The following is a 23,140-nucleotide window of genomic DNA, read 5'->3' as shown; positions in this document are numbered from 1 at the left end:
GGCTCAAAAATACAATACCCTTTAAGAAATCTGAAATATGTTGCCACCATCTCTACTTTTCTTACATGAAAATCCATCTGCATGGGTCCAGTTGGACTCGGTTTTCACATCCACTTAGTTAAAACTAAAAGGACAAATGGTTTTACTCAAATCTTTTACCAAGAGTGTTATTCCTCAGATAGATTTCACTAGTTGCTTAGCAACAACACCGACAGCTTTTCCAAAAAGCATCTGTTTAGCAAGTGCTAATCAAATAAAAAAGTCTTATGCTGTAGACACAGGTGGTTGGTAAGGCTTTGTAGTCAGTATAAAGCTGCTAAACAATGTGTCTTTGTTTGATTGCTATTGTTAGTTTAAAAGTTTTTCATGAATATTTAGCCCCACTTGTGCAACCCGCCCAGATTGTCTTACTTTTACCATCCACATGTGCAAATAGATATTTTGAGAGGATCTGAATATATTGGCAAATAAATCATAGAGGTGAATATTTTCTTTCAATGACAAAATATGCAAGTTTTGGAGCAAAGTAAAATCAGACAAAGTGAAAATCTGGACCCACAGTGCTATCAATCAGGAAAATTACCTCTAACTGGAGAGATTGAATAAAATTACAAAATTGGTGAAAGTAAGAGCTTTCCTCCTTCCGAACAGAGGAAAAAGAATGAATGGGTTTACCATGTCCTAATTGGTTGTTATTAAAAAGGAATAAATTATTATTTTTTAAATATTTAATTTATGTCTTATGAAGAACTATTCATTCAAAAGAAATAGAAAGAAAAACGAATATTTACGAATCACAAACTCGGGCTTGGAGACAGCACAAAAACACCACGCAGCTTCACTTTTCTAAATAACAAACTACGCAATTAGAGATGAGTCATCTGTGAAATTGATGAGCTCATGTGTAAAAATTACACATGAGCTCTTAAAAATGTTTGAATGCTGTGGCAAACTCTGGAAATATTTTGCATTATGTAGTCTTATTGTATCCTATAATCGGAGGTGTACTTAAGAAAGAGGGGCACTGCTTCAACATATTCTGACTCAAGTAAAAGTAAAAAATAGTCAACCAAGAAATAACTCACAAAGGAGTAAAATAGTATTCCGTGAAAAGACTACTTGAGTACTGAGTAAATGATCAAAATGTCTGATTTAATATTTTAAAATGATGTCATCATAACATATAAATATGTGAAAATTCTGGCATTTTAAAGATTAAAATGAAAAAAAATGTAAACAAATAACAATTCTAAAATAACTCATTCAAACAGAGCAAACTATGTTTTATAACAATATAAACTTTTGAAATCAATACTTAGAGAAGAGGATAACTTCCAATGAAAATATCTACTGTTTGTTTTGTTCTTTTATCTAAAAATGGCCCAGCACATCAAACAGATAGGAAATAACTTTAGAACAACAAAGCTTGTGTCCAAACAAGAGGCCTCACCTTAAATCTAGATGTATCTCATGGATTTAAAACATATTTGTTTGTTGAAGTTACAGTTATGTAAATGTTACAACATCCAGAAATTTTACTCAAGAGTCTTCATAATATTCCTCAAGTCAAAGTAAAAAATAAAGTATGAAGTAAAACTTCTCCTACAACTGCTTTGTAGTAAATTTGAGTAAATGTGTTCAATGAAACACATTTACTCAAGTAAATGTAATTGAGTAAATGTACCTAGATATAACCCATCTCTGAATATAATAAGCATAAATAGTTGGAGCACAAAGCAAAAATAACGTGAATCCTTATCAGAAAGACCAAATCATGGTCATAGCAGAGTAGGAAAAAAGACAACAGAAAAAATCTTATGCCACCCAAAAATTTCTTATGCACATATTTTTTTTCTTTTCTTCATGTTTTAAAATATATTGAACGTGTTTCAATGGCCAAATCATTGAAACATATTCGTACAAAAGGGTAAAACATCTGTATTTTTGAGGGAATACATTTCTTTAAAGGAATATATAGATATATTTAGCCTATGTGTGCGCCTAAATCCCCTCCCACCTGCCTGGTAAGGTTGCGCGCAGCCGATGAGTTTTATAGCAACTGTTGCCCAGTGAGGCAACGCCATAGTCCCCGTAGTCCTGGCGACTGTAACCCACCAACAACAACCTCTCGCTCCATCATTACCACCTCCTCCACCATCCTCATCTTCATCAACCAGTCCGCAGCTCAGGTTTGCTTCAAACTATTTTTTTGTTTTTTTGTTTGTTTGTTTGTGTGTTTGTTAGCCAGAACGCAACTGGTTTGTCCCGTCGCTGCTTTTTGAAGGAGATTTAGAAGCGCCTCTGGTTTGTGTTTTGTCTGCTGCTGGATAATAGCTGGGGTAGTTTGCTAGCCGAGGGTGTTTCTTTGTAACGTGTTAGCCTGCTTGCTAAGATTCCCTGTAGATACTTGCTGTGGCAGGAGAGCAGAAACTGCATTTGAGAGCTTTAATATAGCATTTAGTTAGAGAGAGGAGTATTTTGTAGGTGTATGTTCCCGTTTGAAGTTGCCATGCTGAGTGGTAGCAGCTTTCTCAGGCTAGTGAATGATGCTAACTGGTCAGCTGGAGCAGGAGCAGGTGTCTGTTGTTGCTAGGCTGCTAACGCCAGCGATGCCTTCCTCACAATGCTTGTTGGGTATTCCATTTTGGGGGCTAATGTGGCGGTGAGATCGCAAGTTGGAGTTTCGAGTGGTTTGTGTTTTGTTAACCGGGCGAAATCACCACGGTGATTAGCGAAGGGAAAGTGCTGTGAGCTAACCCTGCTCTGACTAACTGGTTGACAATAGCTAAGCCATTACTTTCCCTTTTGTCTTAGGCACCAAGATAGCTTCGCTAGCTCTCCATCTGCCCTCTTTGTGGAATCAGATGGCTGTGATAAGCTTTGTGATAACACAGGGCTAAGTTGTGCAATGGAACATAAGCCCTAATTAATTCACATTTGTCCATATTTATCGTTCAGTGAATAATTTATCTGTCCCGAGTTGCATAAATTACAAATAGCCCGTTTAACGTCATTATTGCCTTGTAGTTTATCACAAAATCTGACTTGAATTAATGCGGATTTTCTTGATATGTGTATAAATGCATACTTATTTACAATTTAGGAAATTGGCCTACACTTTTGAAGAGTGCAAGATAAACATCTAATCACAGTTTATCGCAGATTAATCTGAATTGCCACAAATCCCAGGTTTTAGTAAGGTTACATTTAAACCTGTCAAAATTTATATCAAAGATGAAAGAAAATTGCATAAATAACTGTTTAGTTCACTTAATAATAAAGATGCACCAATCAGTCAACTGGAATTGGCCAATTTTTCCTTCACCAGTTCTTACTGGTGATCAGGAAGAGATATACTAGAAAGTCAGATTTGTTTTGTATAGTATTTATTCAATTTCTTTATTATTTTACACATTCATTACACATCAGCCTACAGGATATACTCTGATGCCATGTTTTGTGTTTAATAAAACACAAATCAAGGTTATGGAAAATGTTTTGCATAAAAGGGAAGGATCTCATAATTAGCACATTTTGTGTTGGATTTCAAACTACCACTGCTATTAAAACATCTGTAGCATTTTTATTTTATTTTTTTGTCTTTTCTGTGCTTTTGCCCTTAAAAAAATCAAAACTGATCAAAATCTGAATCGGTGGATCAGAACAGGAAAACATAAAAAGGAAACGGGTATACGGCATTAAATGGTTGATCAGTTCATCTCCACTTTATAGTCTTACAAATGTGTTTTTTTCCCTCTTTTCTGACTTAAAAGATTCAAAAATGTTTAAACGTTGCATGCAACTGGTTTAAGTCAGCTATTGGAATTACTGTTCTCAAACTAAACTTTGTTAAATAAACTAATTTTCTCTTTCTAGTCACCCAAAATCCAAGGGCTATTTCCTTCCTAAACATACAGTAAACCAGTTCCACAGAAACTGCATTACGTTGGAAAAAAAGCCATATATACCAATCTTTAAATTCAAGCAAATGTGATTCATGACCTAGTTTGAAAACTCTAAACATATGTAGACCTAGAATGATATCAAAATTCAACACATTTTGAGCAAGACGTCTGTTATTTTCAAAGCAGAATAGTACATTTTATTTAAGTTTCCCTAACTTTTAGTGTTAAATTCTGAGCCAGATTCTCTTTCTCTCTTATCTCGTTATTTTAATAATAATTTATTTATTGATTGACTTATTTTAGAGCAAGTTTCTCAGTGTTGCATCACATTTACTCTTGCCTGGGTCCACTGGGTCTATTGTTCACCTGTTCAACCCTCTGATTCCCATTAGGAAGGAAAACAGGTGTGTGTGTGTGTGCGCGCGCGCACATGCGAGCATGTGTTTGCGTGTGTGTGTGTGTGCATGTGTGTGTGTTGCAAGATGAGGGGAAGGAAAGAGAGAGCAGGTGCACCTCCACTGGTGTGGGACTCCAGACCGTCCCAATTTATCTTAATCTGTCCTCGACAGAACAGAAGAGCTATTTAACAGTAAACAAAGAACAAGTAGTTATGATCTGAGGTGTGAGTCATGTTGCTGCTCATTGTTGGAGAAACACCTGTTTAGTTGGGCCTAATGGCACAGGAGCCGTTTATAACGGAATCAAAAAAAAAGTCCAAGGAGATGATGTTTATTTGTTGACGCCTAGCAAAGCTAAATTGGGTCATCCCTCCGCCCCTCTTGACCACATACACAAACAAAACAGGATGTTAGGAACTGCCAGTTATCAGATCATGTTACCACTTACCTGTAGTCCAGGAGGGCAGAAATAGTACCATGCCACCTGCTGCCTGGATCCTGTTGCATTTCCAATCACTTAAAGAGGGCCTGATTAATTCAATTATTCCACCAGCCATTTTCATGGCCTTGCTGCATGTTTGCTTTGTAATTTTCCACAACCTTCCTTATGGATATGTAAATTGTTCATTTAAGGGAATAAAAGAAAAAAATATATATATATATATCTATGTGAACCATCTGTAGAACAGTGACGAGCACGCATCTATTTAAAGGTCTTTTCTTTCTTGCCACTTGTAATGATAAATTCCTTTTTTTTTTTTTTTTTGCCGTTTTATTCCACACACAAGGTCTAATTTAAATCAGGAAGATTTGTCTTGCGTTGTGTGACGTATACCGATGCAAAGTTTCTTGCATTAAAATCGGCATTAGAGCGCTTCGCGTCGTAACTCACCTCCAGGTTTCTTTTGTCATTTTAAACCCCCATCAAAACAAACACTCCTTTGCATACCCTCCACCTCTTCAGCTCCAAATTACATCTCCCTCCACCTGCTTCGCTGCTATACAAACACCTGATCAAGTCACTGTGAGTTGGGGGGGGGAATCTATCTGATGCACCTAGTCTTGTTCACGTACTTGCATGTCTTTGGCGCTACTCATTACACTCCAACTTTGTCATGCATGATCATTACTTAGGCAAATTGTAGTCCTTTGTATTTTCTGGTAGCTGCGACTGTGAACCTTTTGTGCTTCACGATTCTTTTTTTTTTTTTGGAGGGGGGGGGATGTAAGCAAGAGAAATTGAAGGGAGGAAACTCGGGGCAAAATGCTGCACTCCTTGGTGGCTTTTGTTCCTCTGTGTCTTTGTAGGGCTTGCACTTGCTCAGTGGAGCACGGCATTTAAGTGGGCCACAAGGGAGTGCCTGAATGGTGTGGCAGGAGGTGTGTGTGCCTGTGTGTGTGCATGTCTTTGTGAAGGGGGTTGAGGTGAGGCAACAAGGGTGTGCTGTGATGTAGGGGCTCCTTTTCTCAATTAGATGGGCTCGGCTGGGGCCATGTGCTTTAGATTTCAAACTACACTCTGGAATATAATTCCAATTTTCTGCTCCCTTTAGTTCCTTTTTTTTTTTGTATTGAGATGTCGGAGGTTATGCGTTTCAGGTTTGAAAGGTGGCACAAAGTTGTTGTTTTGTTTTTTTTTTTAAACGTATCGTATCTCTTAGTGATATCAAATTGATCTAGGAGGGTCTTGTCAAAACTTGAGAATTGTCACAGTTATTTATGAACTTCAAGCCTGTGGAAAACAGTTTGATACCTTTTGTACCGCAACAGAAAGGATGGGCAGGTAATGAGATGGTCAAGCTCTGATAACTTTAGATAATAAATTAAAGATTCATATGTCAAGTTTTGTTTGTTTTTTTTGTCTTTTCCAGCCAATAACAATTTCTTGCTTTCTTTGAGGCCTGAACTGCAAATTGCATTTTTTGTTTTTTTAGCCCCAATGACTATGACTGAATAAAAGATGGAGGGGAAAAAAATGGTCCTGCAGGTTCTTTGATGGACATCATTTTTTTTATATTGGTTTTGCTCTGTCCTTTATACTGCTGTAACAATGTAAATTTCCCCACTGCGGGATTAATAAAGGAATATCTTACCTTATCTTATCGTGAATCCAGGAAGAGCAAGATTACTCCTACGTTTGTATCAAAGCATATCTCCCTGATCTTCATCAGATTTTGTTTTGTTCATGCTGGGAGGTGTATGCTGTCAACGGATGGGCTTATAAATTGAACATGGTGCTGTGCTTTCCATACTAAACTTAACCGTATTAGGAAAACATGTAGCTGTTATACTGTAATAAATACAGATTAGGATTAATTAACCCGTGTTTACCTGACTGAACTTTATATAGACATAAACATAGACAGAGTTATCATTCAATTGTACATTTAAAAAATTTAGAAACTGGAAGACATTTTGTTGCAAGGCTTCAATGATATTAAATAAATAAGTAATAATAAAAGTATTCATGTAAATATATATAATAAAAGATTACAATGGTGCCACCACTCTGCAGACTTTAGCATCCAATAAGCTACATTTATTCTTGACCTGCAGAATTTGCATGCATGGAAGTTGAAAGATGCTATTCTGCCCCAAAAATGAATTATGTACCACATTTGCATTTACAAAAAGATTACTCTTTTTGTAAATGCATTTTTGCACACATTGCTGCAGTTTGATGTGGTGGACCTCTACTGTTTAATATTGATATTGCAAGGGAATGCTTAAATGGAATAGTTGGTTGGCTGCAATATTTAACTATCCATTTAAAACTCTCCCAACATTTAACCAGTTGAAAGGGCTTTCACTTCCTTTTGTTCCCACACCTTACAAATGCCTTAGCAACCAAAATGCTAAAGCTGAAGAAAGAGAGGTATTGACATTATGATGGAAAAGTGAGTAGAACGTCATTAGTCATCATGGCATTCAACGATAATGTAGCAATTTCATGTTCTTTTCTAATATTGTGAAAAGCCCTCTTTCAGCTAGCTGACCTGCTAGCAACTGGTGCCGTTTCATGCAATCAGAGAAAACTGCAGTCACTCTTATTATTTTCTCTAGCAATCTGTTGAAAGGACTTTAAACTGTTGAAATGGCCTGACAGGAATATTAGCAGTTTTTAAACTGTCGCTGTGTAAAACCTTTCATATACCGTGATACAGGAAGGTGGATTTTGCCCATTAGACAACTTCCCAAAAGTGTCCAAACTGTCCCAAAGATGTTACCTTGATGACTGGTCTATAATAAGTACTATTTTCCCCTATTATTTGCTTTTGTTTTTCTTCTTTTTTTTTTTTTTTTTTATCCATTCCCTGTCAGGTCACAGTTAGTTTTAAGGTTGCTGCCCCAACATGAACAAAGTAAAAGTCTGCAAAAATGGGTGCAGTCATGAAGGTAATGGAAAGGGGCGAGCTGTCCCAGGAGTGATTTAGAGCTCTAAGGAGATCCAGCTTAATTAACCAAGAGAGGCTTGTTCATGGAAACTGTGATGGGGAGGAGATGGCCTTTCCCTGGAAGGAATGGGTGATGGTAGCCACACTATTATTAACTCGCAGACATGGGATAACCTTAAGTGTGTCCTCTTGTCCTTCCCTGCAGATGTGTTCGCTTGAACAAGGATAAGTAATTATATCACAGACATGCTGGGATTTCTTTTATTTATTTTTTTTTAGATTTGGAACACACAAACATCTTGAGAGTTTTTCTTTGTTCACTGTGTTTAGTCAGAAGTGATGTTGAGCCTGCAAAAGTGCAGCGCGGCAGAGGAAAGCGAAGCAGCATCTATTTAGAGTTAGTTAAATATTAACTTGTTTTATGGCTGCGAATGTGGAGACAAGACCATGTGTCGGTGATGCATGAGTCCCTGAGAACATTGCGTACCACGGGGCAGAGACAGGTGTTTAGGTGCAGTTGGCCCAAGCCGCTTTTTTTTTTTTTTTTTTTTTTTTTACTGGCATTGATTTCTACAAAACAGATGAGGTTTATGGTGACACTCCATGTTTCCTGTTCTCCCAAGATTAGATTCTCATTTGACCGTCCTGAGCAAACTAAAACGTGGGTAATTGCTTACGTTTGCGAACAAATAATTTCTTATGCAACACCTGACAGGTCTGACTTTTGGCGCACGGAAGTCGATGAGGCGTCGAGTTTGTATTTGCCTCGGTGTTGCTGTCACACATTTTATGACTTGCTTCTCAACTGCTTCATTTAAAATGACGTATTTGAAAAGCAGCTGGAAGCAAGAAGTATTTGTGAAAAAGTTCTTATCAGGGATCAGCTTTTTACTGCATTAAGGTCATGATACTGTCTTTATTACCCTGTAAAGTTGATTCACCTGTGAAGCTTGCAGGTTATGACAGTCGTGTGAGTTATTATCAGCCCTACAGAAGGTCTGTTTTCTTTTTCATTCAGGCGCCATGCAGACCCCTGAAGCAGGCGCTGACTCCACCTCCACTGTCCCTCTCCAGACCACCGTGCCTGTCCAGCCTACCGGCTCCACCCAGCAGGTGCCTGTTCAGCAGCAGCAGGTACGTCCCGGCTCGATTTGCACCTGCGCGCTTGCAAGTTCTTAGCAAAATTTTGCTGAGTAATTTCAAGCTTTTGCACCTTATTTCGCCAGGCGCAGACTGTTCAACAGGTTCAGCATGTTTACCCAGCACAGGTGCAGTATGTGGAGGAAAATAGTGGCGTCTACACCAACGGCAACATGTGAGTCGAGGTGTTTCCCAGCTCTGCTCTTGTACATCTTTAAAATTCAGCCTTTTTTTGATTCCCCCTTTTTCCTTCTTTCACATTTCTTCAAGTGATCATTCATGTCACAAGCACACGATGTTGCAGAGAAGCACAGTTGTCCTTTGTTTATCTCCTTTTTCTGGTTTTTCTTTCTTGAGGTTTACAGTCGGATGTCTTTTTTTGCATTCAGTTCTTTGAACATTACCACAAGTAGGCCAGTTTTTTAGGGTTTTTTTTTTAAGTGGCGATTCTATAAAAGGCTCCCCTGGGTCTGAAAAACAAGGTTACACACATTATCGACAAACAAGCCCAATATGTGTTTTTCCTACTGTGATAAACACTCACACATCGGCGTATGCACAAACACGGACAGACAGACAGACCTCTGCCACCGATTGAAACATTTATGCAAGGGGAGCTGGTGGATGATGGGCGAGCAGCAGACTAATGTCAACATAATACAGGTTCTTGAAGCATGCGCTCCTTATATTGCATAACGCTTTGAGAGATTCTGTCTGCTGCAGCTTACCAGAGACCTGCAGTCATGGAGAAATGATGTGAAACAGAACATCTGAATCAGTTTTTTATAGTTGTCTAAAACAATGTTACTGTCTTGCAAAAGTTGGAGAACTTTTTTTTTTATCAAATAAAAATCTCAGTGTGGCATGCATTTATTTTCTGCCTCTTTTATGCTGGCACCCTTGTATAAAATCCAGTGCAACCAATTGTTTTGGGAAAACCTTAGGGAAGGGACTGTAAAAAAAAAAATTATGCTCTGGTCAGATTTTTGAACTGCATACAGAATTGTATTGTTGGGTCATCCTAAGCACACAATCCCCACCATTAAGCATGGTAGTGGCAGCATTGTCATGTTGTTGGGGAAACTTTTCTTTAAGCTATTTTAAAGAAAATCATGTGGACAGCTTTTGTCCTGTCCACATCGAAAAGTTATGTTTTTTGTAAAACATGAACTGTACTTAAGAGACAGTAATTTAAAGATTTAATTTTGGAAAAACAAAATGACCTTTTGATTCTGCTTCCCTTTCCAATGCTTTGTTTGCTGCAACCAAAGCATAACTCAGACACAGTAAGGGTGATCATATTTTTAGCCAATGCCCAAATGTGCATAAATGCATATTATACCCGCTGACCTTTTATGTGACTCAGTCAGTACATCTATGCAAAGAAAGACGGACATTAGCAGATAAACGGTCAATAACCAGGACACGAACCCACAGAAGTTGTGTTCATCATTTCTAAAAAGTCATGTTCAAAAGCCCGTGCTCTTTTGAATAGTCGACATAACGATGTTATTTGTCTGACTGCCGACCTCTGTTCTGAACAGAAGAACCTACACGTATTCAGAGCCGCAGCTCTACAGCCAGAACAGTGGAGGGAGCTACTTTGACACGCAGGGCAGCTCATCGCAGGTGTCCACTGTGGTGACGTCTCATGGCATGACCAACAACGGAGGGGGGAGCACTGGAGGGATGAGCATGGGCATGACAGGGGGTCAGGTAATCAGCAGCAGTTCTGGGGCCTACCTGATGGACAACGCCGGACCTCATCCTGCCACCCAGACGCCACGAGCCTCTCCGGCCACTGTAAGTGACACAGTACCTGGAGGAACGGGGCCTTCGCGTCAACATTTGTGTGCTTGGTTGTGTTTGTGTGTTTTTACTTCTAAATAGTTATGTCTTTACAGCAACTTTCACATCTACCTTGATTTTAAAATAAATCAATAAAACCTTTCTGCCCTCATCAGTTTAGACGCCATTTCCATCATTCTGCATTAGAGTTTGTTTTCTAATCCGGAGTAGTTTAACAGTCTCGGAAATGGCCCTTGATATTAAAACTTGCGTGCTCACGTTTTCAGTACTACAAAGGCTGCATCCGACTGCATATAATGATCTAACTGCTGTAAACATTTCCCTAAAAGCTTTATGTTTATTTTTAATTTGATCTCTTTGGGGGTGGAGGGGAGTAAATGAGGTGCTGTGGCAGAATGATCAGAGAATCAGTCTTCAGATGCAAACACTCCTAATTAATGTTCTGTTCAGATACGATGGAGTTCTCAACACAACAGCTACGCTCTGATTTTAATTTGAGCCTAATTTGGATGCTTATGACTGAAGTTTCAGCACCACTTATGGAGAGTTGTTCAGAATCACCTTGATTTGCTCAGAACAGAAAACAATCATCTAAACCTGGGGACACATTACACTATTTTCACAGTTCTGACTGGAGTGAAAAGACTTGGAGTTTACTGTAGCAGACTGATTTCAGCAGATTTTTATTTTAAACCACAGAGGCACTCTTAACTGCACCGGATGAGGGATCACGGACTACAGGATTTAGAAAACTAACTGCGACAGATTAAGGGATAAGCAAACATAGGAGTATGTGGTGATAATAAGACATCCTCAGATGTATAAAATACTTACTTGTTCATTTGAGAGCATTTTTACATTTGCTAAAAATGTAAAAAAAAAAAATCCAGAGATAAAGGCACCTCATTAGTTCCTGCACCGTATTTTCTACTTAAATATTTGAGTGTCTCTCTATTTGTATTAACTTTTTTTGTCATTAAGCAGTTGTAAATGGTTATTTGATTCAGTTAGTCTTTACATTAAACATCAACAAAAGTTAATAATAAAGTTATTGACGCTTTTATTAAAAAATAAACCAAAAAGAAATGGCTAATTAAATCCCACAGTCATGGGCGATGCTCTTTCTTTTTTCATTGGTTGTTGGCAGCAGTTGTTCTGTTATCAGTTCCCAAGCTTTACTCGCATCAGCTCTGACCTATTTTAACAACACTTGCGTAGTGTTAGGCATGGATAATCTTACTTACAACCAGTATACAAATTGTTGAACATAGCTTGGGTCAAACCTTAGCTGTTCTGTGTGTGTGTGTGTGTGTGTGTGCTTGATGAGTCTTTTGTGTTAGCATTTTAAAAGGATGGTACATGTTTGGAAGTGTTTTGGTTTTATGCATCAGGACAGGATAAATCTGATCTGGTCTTTTAACAGGTTCTAAAATGACTAAAGATCTAACTGGAAATGTGATATACTCTCAACAGGTTTCAAGCTTTTTATCATTTATTAAGCAAAGCAAAGGTGAGAATGCCTTGCGAGTGGAGAGAAGTGCATCTCATGATTCTGTACCATATAAAACTACTTTTAGCAGTAACTGATTGGCAGCAACAATTGATTGCTGATCTCTTTCCTTCCTGGCAGTGTGGAAGCACAAACCTAATACACCAGCATGAGATGGGTCACATTTACTGGTTATTTTTACAAGTGCAATCACTTTGCAACAACTAGCTTGTTGCTTTGCCTTCTACGTCCTGTGGAGCAGCATTGACAAGTTTATCTTAATTTTTCACTATGACTTTGTTTTTGCTTTGATGATTTGGGGTGTTTTGTGTGTTTTGGACACATTCGGTTAGACTTGCATACTTTCAAAATCCGTCAAGACCAGATCATTTTTATGCCCTGATTCATAATCTCTAGATTTGAAAGTTCTTTTACCAAACCCTCCAGCATTCCTGTGGTTTGTTTATATTTCGTTATGAAGGGAAAAAAATGTTCAAGTGTCAAGTATTCCTGCTCTGCTTGGGGATTAGTGGTGCTTGCTTTGGGATCTTTTCTATTTATTTATTTTTGCGTAATGCCAGTCAAGTGTTTGAATGAGCTTTTTAGTTTTCTTGCTTCAGTTTTGATTTCCTCCCCCTCTTACATTTTGTTGTCCTGTGCTTCGTGGTTTATCAGATTGAAATGGCGATTGAGACGCTCCAAAAATCTGAGGGTTTATCCAGTCAGAGAAGCTCGCTGCTCAACAGCCATGTAAGTTGCTTTCCTGAAAGCACGCTCTCGCCTAACCGGAACTTTTGCAAGTCTCCCTCTTCTCTGTTCTGCCCTTTTCTCATCTTTGTAGATCCACGTGTGTTGTGCTGCTCGCAGGTTTACGTTAGTGTTGCTTTTCAAATCCATGGCTGCAATAGAAGCTTTTGCAAAGCTGCCATGGAGCAGCATCAAGTTTACAGAATGAAACCAGAATTTTTATTTTGTTACATTTTTTTATTTTTTTTTGTGAAATGGTGTACAAAGGTGAGTTAAAAGGTACATCTTTCCCTCTTGTAGCTCCAATGGCTGCTGGACAACTACGAGACAGCAGAGGGAGTTAGTCTACCGCGGTCCACCCTCTACAATCATTACCTGCGGCACTGCCAGGAGCAGAAACTAGACCCTGTAAATGCAGCATCTTTTGGCAAACTCATTCGCTCCATCTTCATGGGACTCCGTACGAGGCGCCTCGGGACGAGGTCGGCTCTTCCTTTTTGTCTCGATTTAATAACTCAGTTTGCGTCTTTTCAAGCCGAATTTAAAACCTCCTCTGTACATCAACTCCTTCCGGTTTTATTTTTGCAGAGGGAACTCAAAATACCATTACTACGGTATACGAGTGAAACCAGACTCGCCGCTCAACAGACTTCAAGAAGACATGCAGTACATGGCGCTCAGGCAGCAACCAGTTCAGCAGAAACAGAGGTAGGACGCATTCGTCCTGCAGCACCTGCTGTGATACAAATCATAGTGGTTAGAGATAATAAGCTTTGCCATGTGGTTTTAGGTTCAAGCCAGTGCAGAAGTTTGACAGTGGCTCCGGAGACAATTACACAAGCGGGGGGCAGCACCATCCTGGAGCGGCAGAGCAGACAGTCATTGCACAGAGCCAGCACCACCAGCAGTTTCTAGGTCAGCAGCTTTTCAACTAAGCTAAATGTTTTTTTTCTCTCTTTTTTTTTTTTAAAGATAATTATGATCATCAGTCATAGGAACAAAAATTATCTGTCTAATTGCATTAAATTGGATTAGATACTTTACTTTCCCCGACAGGGAAAATATTTTGTTGTGGTACCTTTTACGACATCAGTCATCGTAAACAAAGCGAAACTTAATTTGCAATGTTTAAAATGGTACGTGGCGTTTGAAATGTATAAAACAGAAACAAATGGGATATTTAACTCCACAAAAGCAGCGAGGGTGAACTTTTTCTTAGTTTTTCTTCACAGAAGTTTTTCTTAGTTTTTCGTCAGACTTTGTGACTGTGTCTCATTTTGAGTCATGTAGTGCTTATACAATTTTTTATTTTTTCCCAACAGATGCATCGCGGGCACTCCCTGACTTTATAGAGCTGGACCTGGGACAGAGCAATATGGAGAACATCAGTCCAGAGGATGTGAAAGCTCTACAGTCCCTTTACAGAGAGCACTGTGAGGTTAGACAAAGGAGAGTCTTTGTTTTCTGTGAAAGGGTAGAAAATCATGACACCTTTCTTAAAGATGAGCAACCCATGAACAAGTCTGGGTTATTAATTTTAATAACCTTGCTTTAGTAGAACCATTTAAATTATTTTCAGGGATTTTTATTTATTTTGTTGTCCTTGCTCTAAGTTTGTTTTCTATCATAAAGTTAACCTTATTGGAAAAAAGCAGTTAATACTATAAATATCAAACATCTTTTAAACAATTGACTAATTAGGTCAAAAACTTAGTTTGTAGATATTTCTAGCTTAGTGTTTTTTCTAAATAGTTTGATGTTTTGTGTCACAACTCCCCTGATGTTCATCCCATTTAGCTGAAAAAGCACTCCTATGAAGACATTTAAAAGTTTTTGTTTTCATAAGCTATAAAGTATATATATAAAAAAACGTTTTTCGATGTGTTTCAGGCTATCTTGGATGTTGTCGTCAACCTCCAGTTCAGTCTAATTGAGAAGCTGTGGCAGACGTTTTGGCGTTATTCTCCTCCTGACACAGTAGAGGGCGCCACCGTAACAGAAAACAGGTGGGGACTGGCTCTTTGAGACATGCCTTGCTGCATGGGTTTGTATTTATTTCAAGGTTGATCAGATTGTTTTAGAGGAATGACTTGTAACTGAGGTTTTCTCCGTTCTGCAGCAGCATAAGCGAGATTGAAGTGCGGCTCCCTCGAGCACAGCTTTTGGCGCTGTGCAGGAACGAGGCCGTTCTTAAGTGGATGAGCACCTGTGACCATTTAATGTACCAGGCCCTCGTGGAGATCCTGATTCCTGATGTCCTGAGACCCATTCCCAGTGAGCCACAGTCACAGACACCTCTCAGATTTACCTGATGAAGCTGGTCATGTAGTAACTATTGTGGTTCTTTTGCTCCCAGGTGCCTTGACTCAAGCCATTCGCAACTTTGCCAAAAGCCTGGAAGGTTGGCTTAGTAATGCCACGAATGCCATTCCACAGAGAATGATCCAGACCAAGGTGCACTTTGCTGTTAAATTTATACTTGAAGTTATTATTTGTCCATAACCTGAGCTTCTTGTGTGCATTCATGTTGCAGATTGCCGCTGTTAGTGCCTTTGCGCAAACGTTGCGCAGATATACATCGTTGAACCACCTGGCTCAGGCGGCACGTGCTGTGTTGCAGAACACATCCCAAATCAACCAGATGCTGAGTGATCTCAACCGCGTTGACTTTGCCAACGTACAGGTCCGAGCAGTCCCGAGCACTCGTCTCCGTCACGCGTGTCTTTTCTAAACCCCCCCGGTTTGTTCCTCCTGCTGCTGCTGTACAGGAGCAGGCGTCCTGGGTGTGCCAGTGCGAGGAGGGCGTGGTCCAGCACTTGGAGCAGGACTTCAAGGCCACCCTGCAGCAGCAGAGCTCTTTGGAGCAGTGGGCAGCCTGGCTGGACAACGTTGTCACCCAGGTGCTCAAGCCTTACGAGCACCGGCCCAGCTTCCCCAGGGCAGCCAGGCAGTTCCTGCTGAAGTGGTCCTTCTACAGGTCTGGGAAGATCCTCCATCATTCAGGCTCATTGAGGTTTTACAGCATTGAGACATTGAGCGTTAAGGTGTTTTCTTTTTTTTCTGTGTAGTTCTATGGTGATCAGAGACCTGACCCTGCGTAGTGCTGCCAGTTTTGGTTCCTTCCACCTGATCCGTCTCCTGTATGACGAGTACATGTTCTACCTTGTGGAACACCGGGTGGCTCAGGCTACTGGAGAGACGCCCATTGGAGTCATGGGCGAGGTACAGCTGCAGCATCTGCTCTATTGTATTCTCTCTCCTAGGATTCTGTCTATTAATCTACATTCTTGATATTAAATATCTGTTTTGGATACATCTTTACCGAGCGCTAATATCTGCTCTATTTATCGCTCCTCTCTTCTTTCAGTTTGACAACCTCCACACCTTATCCCTTGCTAGCATTGATAAAGGTAAGCCAAAAATAACTAGACAGCGCAAAACAATAAACTCCACTTTTACCATATACTTTTCTTATTAACCAAAAAATGTCTGAAAATTTGACCGCACAGATTTAAATCGGCTAATTATGTTAAAACAAGAAATTCAAGGCTAAGAGAAAAGGAATACAGAGAATGAGATGTATAGACCAAAAATAATGTTACTTTTGAAGTCCTTGGACAATACATATTTCAGAAAAAGTCTTTGAAACAAGCAAAATGTAGCAAGAAATTAGATTCCTACATGTTTCCCATTTAAAAACGCCAGACTTTTCCAGACAGAAACCCCGTCTACACAAACATATTTAGCAAACCAGACGTGTTTTTCAGCATGCAGCCTCAGTTTTTATAGCTAAAAACTTGTGAAAATTTAGGTGTAGTGATGGACTCGGCACTGAACCTTCAGACACGTAAAGACAATTACAAAGTCAGTCTTCTGTCATCTGAAGAAGATTTCTACGGTGAAAGGATTAATTTCCCAGCAAGATCTTGAGATAAGAATATCTGAAGGTTTATCTTTAGTCACAGATTACTGCAACAGTATCTTCACAGTTCTCCCTAAAAAGTCAATCAGACGGCTGCAGCAGGGGTTTTAATGTTTTCTGTAAACTTTGTTTGAAGTATTAGATCCAAGAACACGACGCTGAGTATTAGGCTGAAGGACTTTTCTTTTTTCTTTTTTTTCTTTTTTTTTTCTTTTGTCCATGTGCTACTTTGCTCTGCCCAGACGAAACTAGCGGGATGGACAGTGACTTGGAAGAGGACACAGAGGACTCTGGAGAACCTCTCGCTAAGCGCGAGAAGCCGGAGCACGAGGTAATCCAAGTGATCCAGGTCGGGGCACTGGAGGACGGGTCCCACCCTGTGGTGGGTGTCGTCCAGCACAGTGTTCTCCACTCGCTGCAGCAGCCCCTGCAGGACCACACCGAACACATCCTAACGTCCTCTGCTGGGACTCCCACCATTCGCCACTGCAGCACCACAGGCAACACGTATGCCTCCGTTTGAGGGTCAAAGGGCACAGCTTCACCTTGTCTGCCTAGTTTTACCGTCTCACTCTCCACGTCTCTCTCTTCACGTCTAGATGTCTGCCATCTTTTTACATGCGTTGTCTCTGTTTGCGCTCTGCCCCGCGTAGCGGGTGGAGGAGTGACACTCCGGCCAGGATGTGCTCTGTCCTTGTCTGTTTGGATTCTGGATGTGTAGTCGCCTCGTTTCAGTCTGTGGAAGGGACCTGGAGGAAAAGGGACTCGAGTGCGCCGTTAAATGTTTCCTCTTCAGACGCGACTTAAGGCTTCTGTCTGTCCACACGGACGGGTTTTATCCCTTCAAACTGCTGATGTCTCAGAGCTCAAATCCATGTCACTAGTCCCAGTAGAGCAAAACGCATCAAATCACTCAAAATCTCCACCTGTTGTACATAGTTTTGCTGTTCTTCTTTCGATCGACACTACTCCAAACTCATGGTGCTATCATTGTGGTTTGTTTTTCATGGAATTTCTTTGTCTTTTCTGATTTCTGTCAACAACGCTGATAGACTCCCGATTGAGCGAGACGTTTCTGAGTGTTGTATGTAGCTAGACAACAAAGGGTCAGATTCTGGAAATGATGGAAACTTCGGTTTGAGTTATATAGTAGCCACTTGCACAAAAACACTTGCATCTTTTAGTGATATTAGAAGTAAAAAAAAAAACTAAAAAAAAACCTGTACTGCTGCTTTTGTGTATACAGATGAGATTCGGGATGAAATGGGGAGGGGGGGGGAAAGCTTTTTTTTTTATGCACCGCGTGCATAGTGCTTGCCTTTTAGATGCCTCGTAATGTGGTTTACGTGACGTGATCTTGAAAGACTCTTGGCAGCCGTTTTTCCCTGCTTTTACAAGTTTCTCACTTCATGAAATTCCTTACGTTTGCAGTGGACCAAAAAATTCAACCAACAGAGGAGGCTAAGCGCGAGTCTCTCGATGCCACACGGATGCTGTTCCCCGTCCCCGCAGTGCCATGTCGCGACGCAGAATAAAAAGAAAAAACTAAAAATGGAAAAAAAATAAATAAAAAATAGAATGTCAGGGATTTAATGTACCTCGGCTTTATCATAGTGCCTTATCCTTAAATGCAGCTCGTCCGCGTAGTCCTGACCTGAGGTTGCCCAGCCGCAGATTTGGTTTCTGGTGACTCGTGGCTGGATTTGGGCTGGCTCATCAGTTCTTTGTTGTTGTTGTTTTGTTTTTGTTTATTTGTTTACTTCTGAACCTATCCGAGTCACAGTCACAGTTTTAGCCTTGTCCTGCCCTCGCTCTGCCTTCTCGAGGCCTATTTCTCGCATTTAGCCTTCGTCATCGGATGAAGTGAGTGCGTGTCTTGCGTGGGTGTGTGTCTTTGACTGGGTCTGCGCTGTGCTTTTTATGTGCTCATACGCCCTTCATCTTGTGTGCTTGTGTGTGTGCGTGCGTGTGTGTATGTGTTGGGAACACATCCATCAGTCACCCTACCTCAAACCGGTGGTGCCAACCCTTTGATGCGTGCAGCACAGTCACCAAACCTTAATGCACACACACCACTGTACTGCACAAATCTCAACACGAAGAGAAAACCTGCATTGCTTTTCTCTCACCTCTGATGTACTTTGATTTCAGTTTTTAGCCCATAAAATGCTTAACCCTTTGTTCCCTGTTTAGAGACCATCTTTGTACAGTGGACCAAAAGTAGATATTTTCTAATATTCAGAGATATAAATATATATATACAGATATATATATATATATATGTATAGTATATAAAATGATGATACACTACATATATTTGTTGCTTTTTATGTGTTTAATCCGATTGTTAAGACGTGAATGTTTCTTTTGGTAGCTCATCTGTAATTACTTCATTGACTGTGAAATATGAACAGCTTGGGAACTGCAGCGCCTTGCCAAAGTATTCTCGCCTCCTTTCACATTTTGAAACCTTGCTACGGCAAACTTCACTTTGATTTCTGTCTGGAGCTCTCCAAAAACTAAACTGGTGCATAATTGTAGATGGGTTGGAGTTTGCAGATCTGAAAAGTGTGGCCTGCATTGTTATACGGCTGATTTTTCTTTTGCTGCATGTAGAGCTGCATATCTGTTGGGTTTTACTCTACCAGCTCTGACAATCTTAAGACTGGAGTTTTGGCCCATTCTTCTTCGCAAGTGTTTTCAGACCTGTAGCTCGTTTACTTTGGTCCAAATCACTTGATGGGTTTAACTTTTAGGGGGGAAAAAACTCTAAACCTACATTCAGCCTGTTTATTGGTCACACGTGTTTAACCTAAATGCAAATACAGAAAGCACTCACTGTGTTCTGAGCTGGTAGGAATCATTAGTGTGAGTTGCAGCCTACACAAGGTGACTGTGTCAAATCCCATTCTCACCGTAAACAAACCACCACATCTGCCACAACTGGACCAGAGTTCGTCTTTAAACAAGCTCCCGTATCAGTTGCAGGATATCATTGAGGGGTATCAGATATCAGGTCACACTCCAGATTTCTGTTGATCGTTTTATATCATTTTCTTTCTACTTCAGTTATGCACCAGTTTGTTTTAGTGGATTACATAAAATTCCAAATACATATGAAGAAGTTTGTGTTTGTAATCCGATAAAATGTGGAATTGGTGTGAGAGGCATAAATACTTTTGCCAGGCATTGCATTGTAACCTTTGAATCCTTAGACTACAACTATACTTGAACTGTTTTAGCCTTCTACGTTGTGGGGAATATTGAGATTAACCTCTATGTGGAATTTTTGTTTTTGTTGCTAGACACATTTTTGCCGTTTTTTTAAATGCTCGTCTGTAACATTTCTCCACAAAATGTTTATTTATTGATATTTATTGCATTTCTGTTTAAAGTGCTAATGAGTACGATGTAATGGCATCTGACGATAAATCAGAAATTATCCCACTGCAAAGTGCAAACCTACTGTACAGAGAGCAGAAAGTTGATTGTTTTGTTTTATTCTTTGTATTCTCTGTAGGCTGAATATTTGTGTTAAAGAAAAGGGGGAGTAGTAGCACTGTATTTGCTGTAATTACAAACCTTTGTCTTGCTAAAAGTGCACAGGTGGCTTGACTTTTTTTTTTGTTCTTGTGCAACTTAGATGGGCCTCAACATTGAATAGGGTGGGAAAGTGCAAATACATTGTGTGATTTACGTTAGCGAGTCAGCGGACTCGAGGGGGTTGCTTGTTTGTTGGGGGGAGTTTTGAAAAGGAAGCCAGGTTCTCGCTCTGATCGTGCCGTCTTGAAATATTTGACCCGATCTAGAAACTGTCCACACTTAGATCTGGCTTTCTAGTTTTATTTGTTGGGGATTGTTAAAAGTCTCGAAAAGACAAATGAACTATGCTTTCAAGGCCTTTTTCTTTCTTTCTTTCTTTCTTTCTTTCTAACCTTTTTTGTACCCACCTTACTCTTTTAAAAGAACTGTTCAAGTTCAGGCAATAAGTGGAAACTGTGGCTTAAAACATGAGAAAATAAAAAAAACTGTAATGGTTCATCTCCACATTCTCTCAACTTGATGAATTGAAGAATAATACTCCATTTAAAACTTTTAAAAAGGCCCTCAATCTTGGATTAAGTTATAAAAACCTTCTTTTGTCTCCGACATGGCTACAGTTCATCTTTTGCTGTTCTTGAATTAATCTGATTCCTTGTTGCAAATTTTTACCAAACAATGTGGATCGTGATTTTTATATTTAGTGCCTGAACGGTGTTTGTTTGTTTTTTGTTTCAATCTCAGTTGTGTGCTCTTTAAATTTGAAGTGCTTTCTGGTTGGGTTCAGCTGCTGGATATGCTGTTCTCACCAATCTAACCATCTCTCCCCCCCCATTTCATTTTCAATCAGATTACAGGTGCATCTAAAAAAAATTCAACATTACTGAAAAATGTGTTGTTTTTTTTATTTATTAAATGCATTAAAACTCATAGATTCGTCAAACACTGAGATATTTCACGCATTTATTTCTGTTAATTTTCACGTTTTTATCTTACGGCTAATAAAAACAGAAAAATGCTGATTTCTCAGAAATCCTCCCTAGATTCTGTGTGGGATCCAGGCCAGGTCCGTTTGCTGACCAATCGAGGGCAGTGATGCCACGCCCATTAAAGCAGGTGTTAAAACGCTTGGCAGTGCAGGCAGGAACAAAATTCTCCTGGAAAAATGGACTCTATATCTCCATTAGGCTCTTCGACTTTGGACTTAAAAAAAAAAAGGACATGGCTCCTTAAATAATCACTGGAAACGTTACACTGAACTTCAATTTCAAAGTGACATTTAAAGTTTATTTATTTCCTTTCCTAAAAAAAAGAGGGCTTTTTGACCGCTGATGGCTTTGGAATGTGAGAGATGTAGCCTGTTGTGTACCTTCTACTACACTTTTTTTCTTCCACTTAACTTTTCCACTCTTAGTTACTCCACTCAGAAAAAGCCAGGTTCTTCATGTGATCTTCACCATGATTTTGGAAGCCATAGTTTAACTTTTCTGTATTTAAATTTCTTTCTTAAAACAACTGATCTTTATGTACCACTTGAAATTTCAGAGAAACTGAATTTTGTGTTTTCTTTAGCTGTAAGATATCGCCGAAATTAATGGAAACACAATGCATCATTATGTGTTGTTTATGCTTAAATAAACCTTTTTTTTTATTTTCACTTGTTAAAAATGCACCTGTATAGTTCTTGAACTGAAACCTGCCTGATGTTATTGCTGCCAGTGGTATAGCGTTTGATTTGTCATTAGGAAAAAAAACCCAATCCGTTTCCAGATCCCTAAGTTTGAAAAGAAATCCGGTAGAATCTCCTCCACATGAACGAAATAACAGCTTCACTGAACCACAGAAAACTCCGGTGCCTTTCATTTCGCCCCAGCTGCAGCAGATGGCCTCGGTGGCCACTGTGTCCGAGGTTGGCCAGACTTGGTCTAAACAGCAGTCATCACACACTGGACAGGGGCTGCCAAAAAAAAAAAAAAGACTGCAGAAACATTATGAACCTACAAACTTTTTTGATGTATAGAAGTGTTAAAAGCACCAGGAGAGTTCCCGTTTAGTAAAAAAAAAAAAAAAAAGTGGGGAAAAAAAAACCCTCATGTTTTCTTCTGATTGTGATTTCTTCTTTGTCCAATGATATTTTCTGAATGCTGTGACCTGTTTTTTGAGATTCGTTAGGTGCCATTTGACAGTCTGGTGAGTCGTGGCCATCTGTAGCACGCTGCTCGATGCCGGGACAAGCGTCGAGCGGCGGCATTTGGAGAAGCCTTTTAACTCACCAAAATGTGTATATCAAACTAAAAAGAGAAGTTCTATTTATTTGTTTCCTAATTATTTGTTTATTTAGTGAATATTTTATCGGATATGTTGACTTTAGTGCTTTTCGTGATTTCTTTCTCACCCTTTTTGGATAATGTAACGGTACCTGATATAATATATACAAACTTCACGTGACTTTCTTTTTCCTGTGTTGAGTTTGCTCCATACATGTATATTCTCAAACTGGCAAGCGAACCGACGCGTGTTGTGTGTTTTACAGGGAAAAAAAACGAGGACGATTGGGGGACTTTTATATCTACAAGGACGTTATCATTTAGTGTGTCGTATTAATGATGATAGAAACTATTAAAGACACGTAGTTTTGTTTTCTGAATATTTCAGATCTCAGCTCAGGCTAGCTTCTTAGTGTTGGTTTCCTTAAAAATTTGTGATTTGTCTTTGCAGTAAATAAACGTTTTCTTGTTCACCTGTTGTCCCGCCTCGTAACTAAACGCGTATCGTCTGGTTGGCCTGTTAGTTTT

The 23,140-nt window shown here is 39.6% G+C and overlaps 1 protein-coding gene across 3 annotated transcripts in view; it reads left to right on the top strand.

The window, feature by feature from the left end:
• Positions 1-1,725: 1,725 nt before the first annotated feature.
• The window catches only part of rfx3 (regulatory factor X, 3 (influences HLA class II expression)), a 29,074-nt gene continuing 7,659 nt past the window's right edge, over positions 1,726-23,140 (top strand). Inside the window, exons 1-17 of one of the 3 annotated variants that reach the window (XM_008424262.3) lie at positions 1,726-2,189; positions 8,717-8,832; positions 8,925-9,013; positions 10,386-10,641; positions 12,812-12,886; positions 13,184-13,365; positions 13,472-13,591; positions 13,674-13,798; positions 14,206-14,321; positions 14,774-14,889; positions 15,003-15,157; positions 15,240-15,337; positions 15,417-15,566; positions 15,652-15,860; positions 15,952-16,105; positions 16,251-16,293; positions 17,048-23,085. In XM_008424262.3, coding sequence (XP_008422484.1) covers positions 8,722-8,832; positions 8,925-9,013; positions 10,386-10,641; positions 12,812-12,886; positions 13,184-13,365; positions 13,472-13,591; positions 13,674-13,798; positions 14,206-14,321; positions 14,774-14,889; positions 15,003-15,157; positions 15,240-15,337; positions 15,417-15,566; positions 15,652-15,860; positions 15,952-16,105; positions 16,251-16,293; positions 17,048-17,328 — 2,280 coding nt within the window. In that variant the 5' untranslated portion in view covers positions 1,726-2,189; positions 8,717-8,721 and the 3' untranslated portion in view covers positions 17,329-23,085. Of the gene's footprint in view, positions 2,190-8,716; positions 8,833-8,924; positions 9,014-10,382; positions 10,642-12,811; positions 12,887-13,183; positions 13,366-13,471; positions 13,592-13,673; positions 13,799-14,205; positions 14,322-14,773; positions 14,890-15,002; positions 15,158-15,239; positions 15,338-15,416; positions 15,567-15,651; positions 15,861-15,951; positions 16,106-16,250; positions 16,294-17,047; positions 23,086-23,140 lie in introns of those variants that run through there. The other 2 variants (XM_081614041.1, XM_008424261.3) reach the window with 2 other exon arrangements.

This window comes from Poecilia reticulata, chromosome 12 (genome assembly GCF_904066995.2).
Source record: "Poecilia reticulata chromosome 12, P_reticulata-male-v2, whole genome shotgun sequence".
NCBI classification, from domain to species: Eukaryota; Metazoa; Chordata; class Actinopteri; order Cyprinodontiformes; family Poeciliidae; genus Poecilia; species Poecilia reticulata.
The sequence above is the reverse complement of the archived record's forward strand: the minus strand, read 5'-3'. Positions and strand labels throughout refer to the sequence as shown.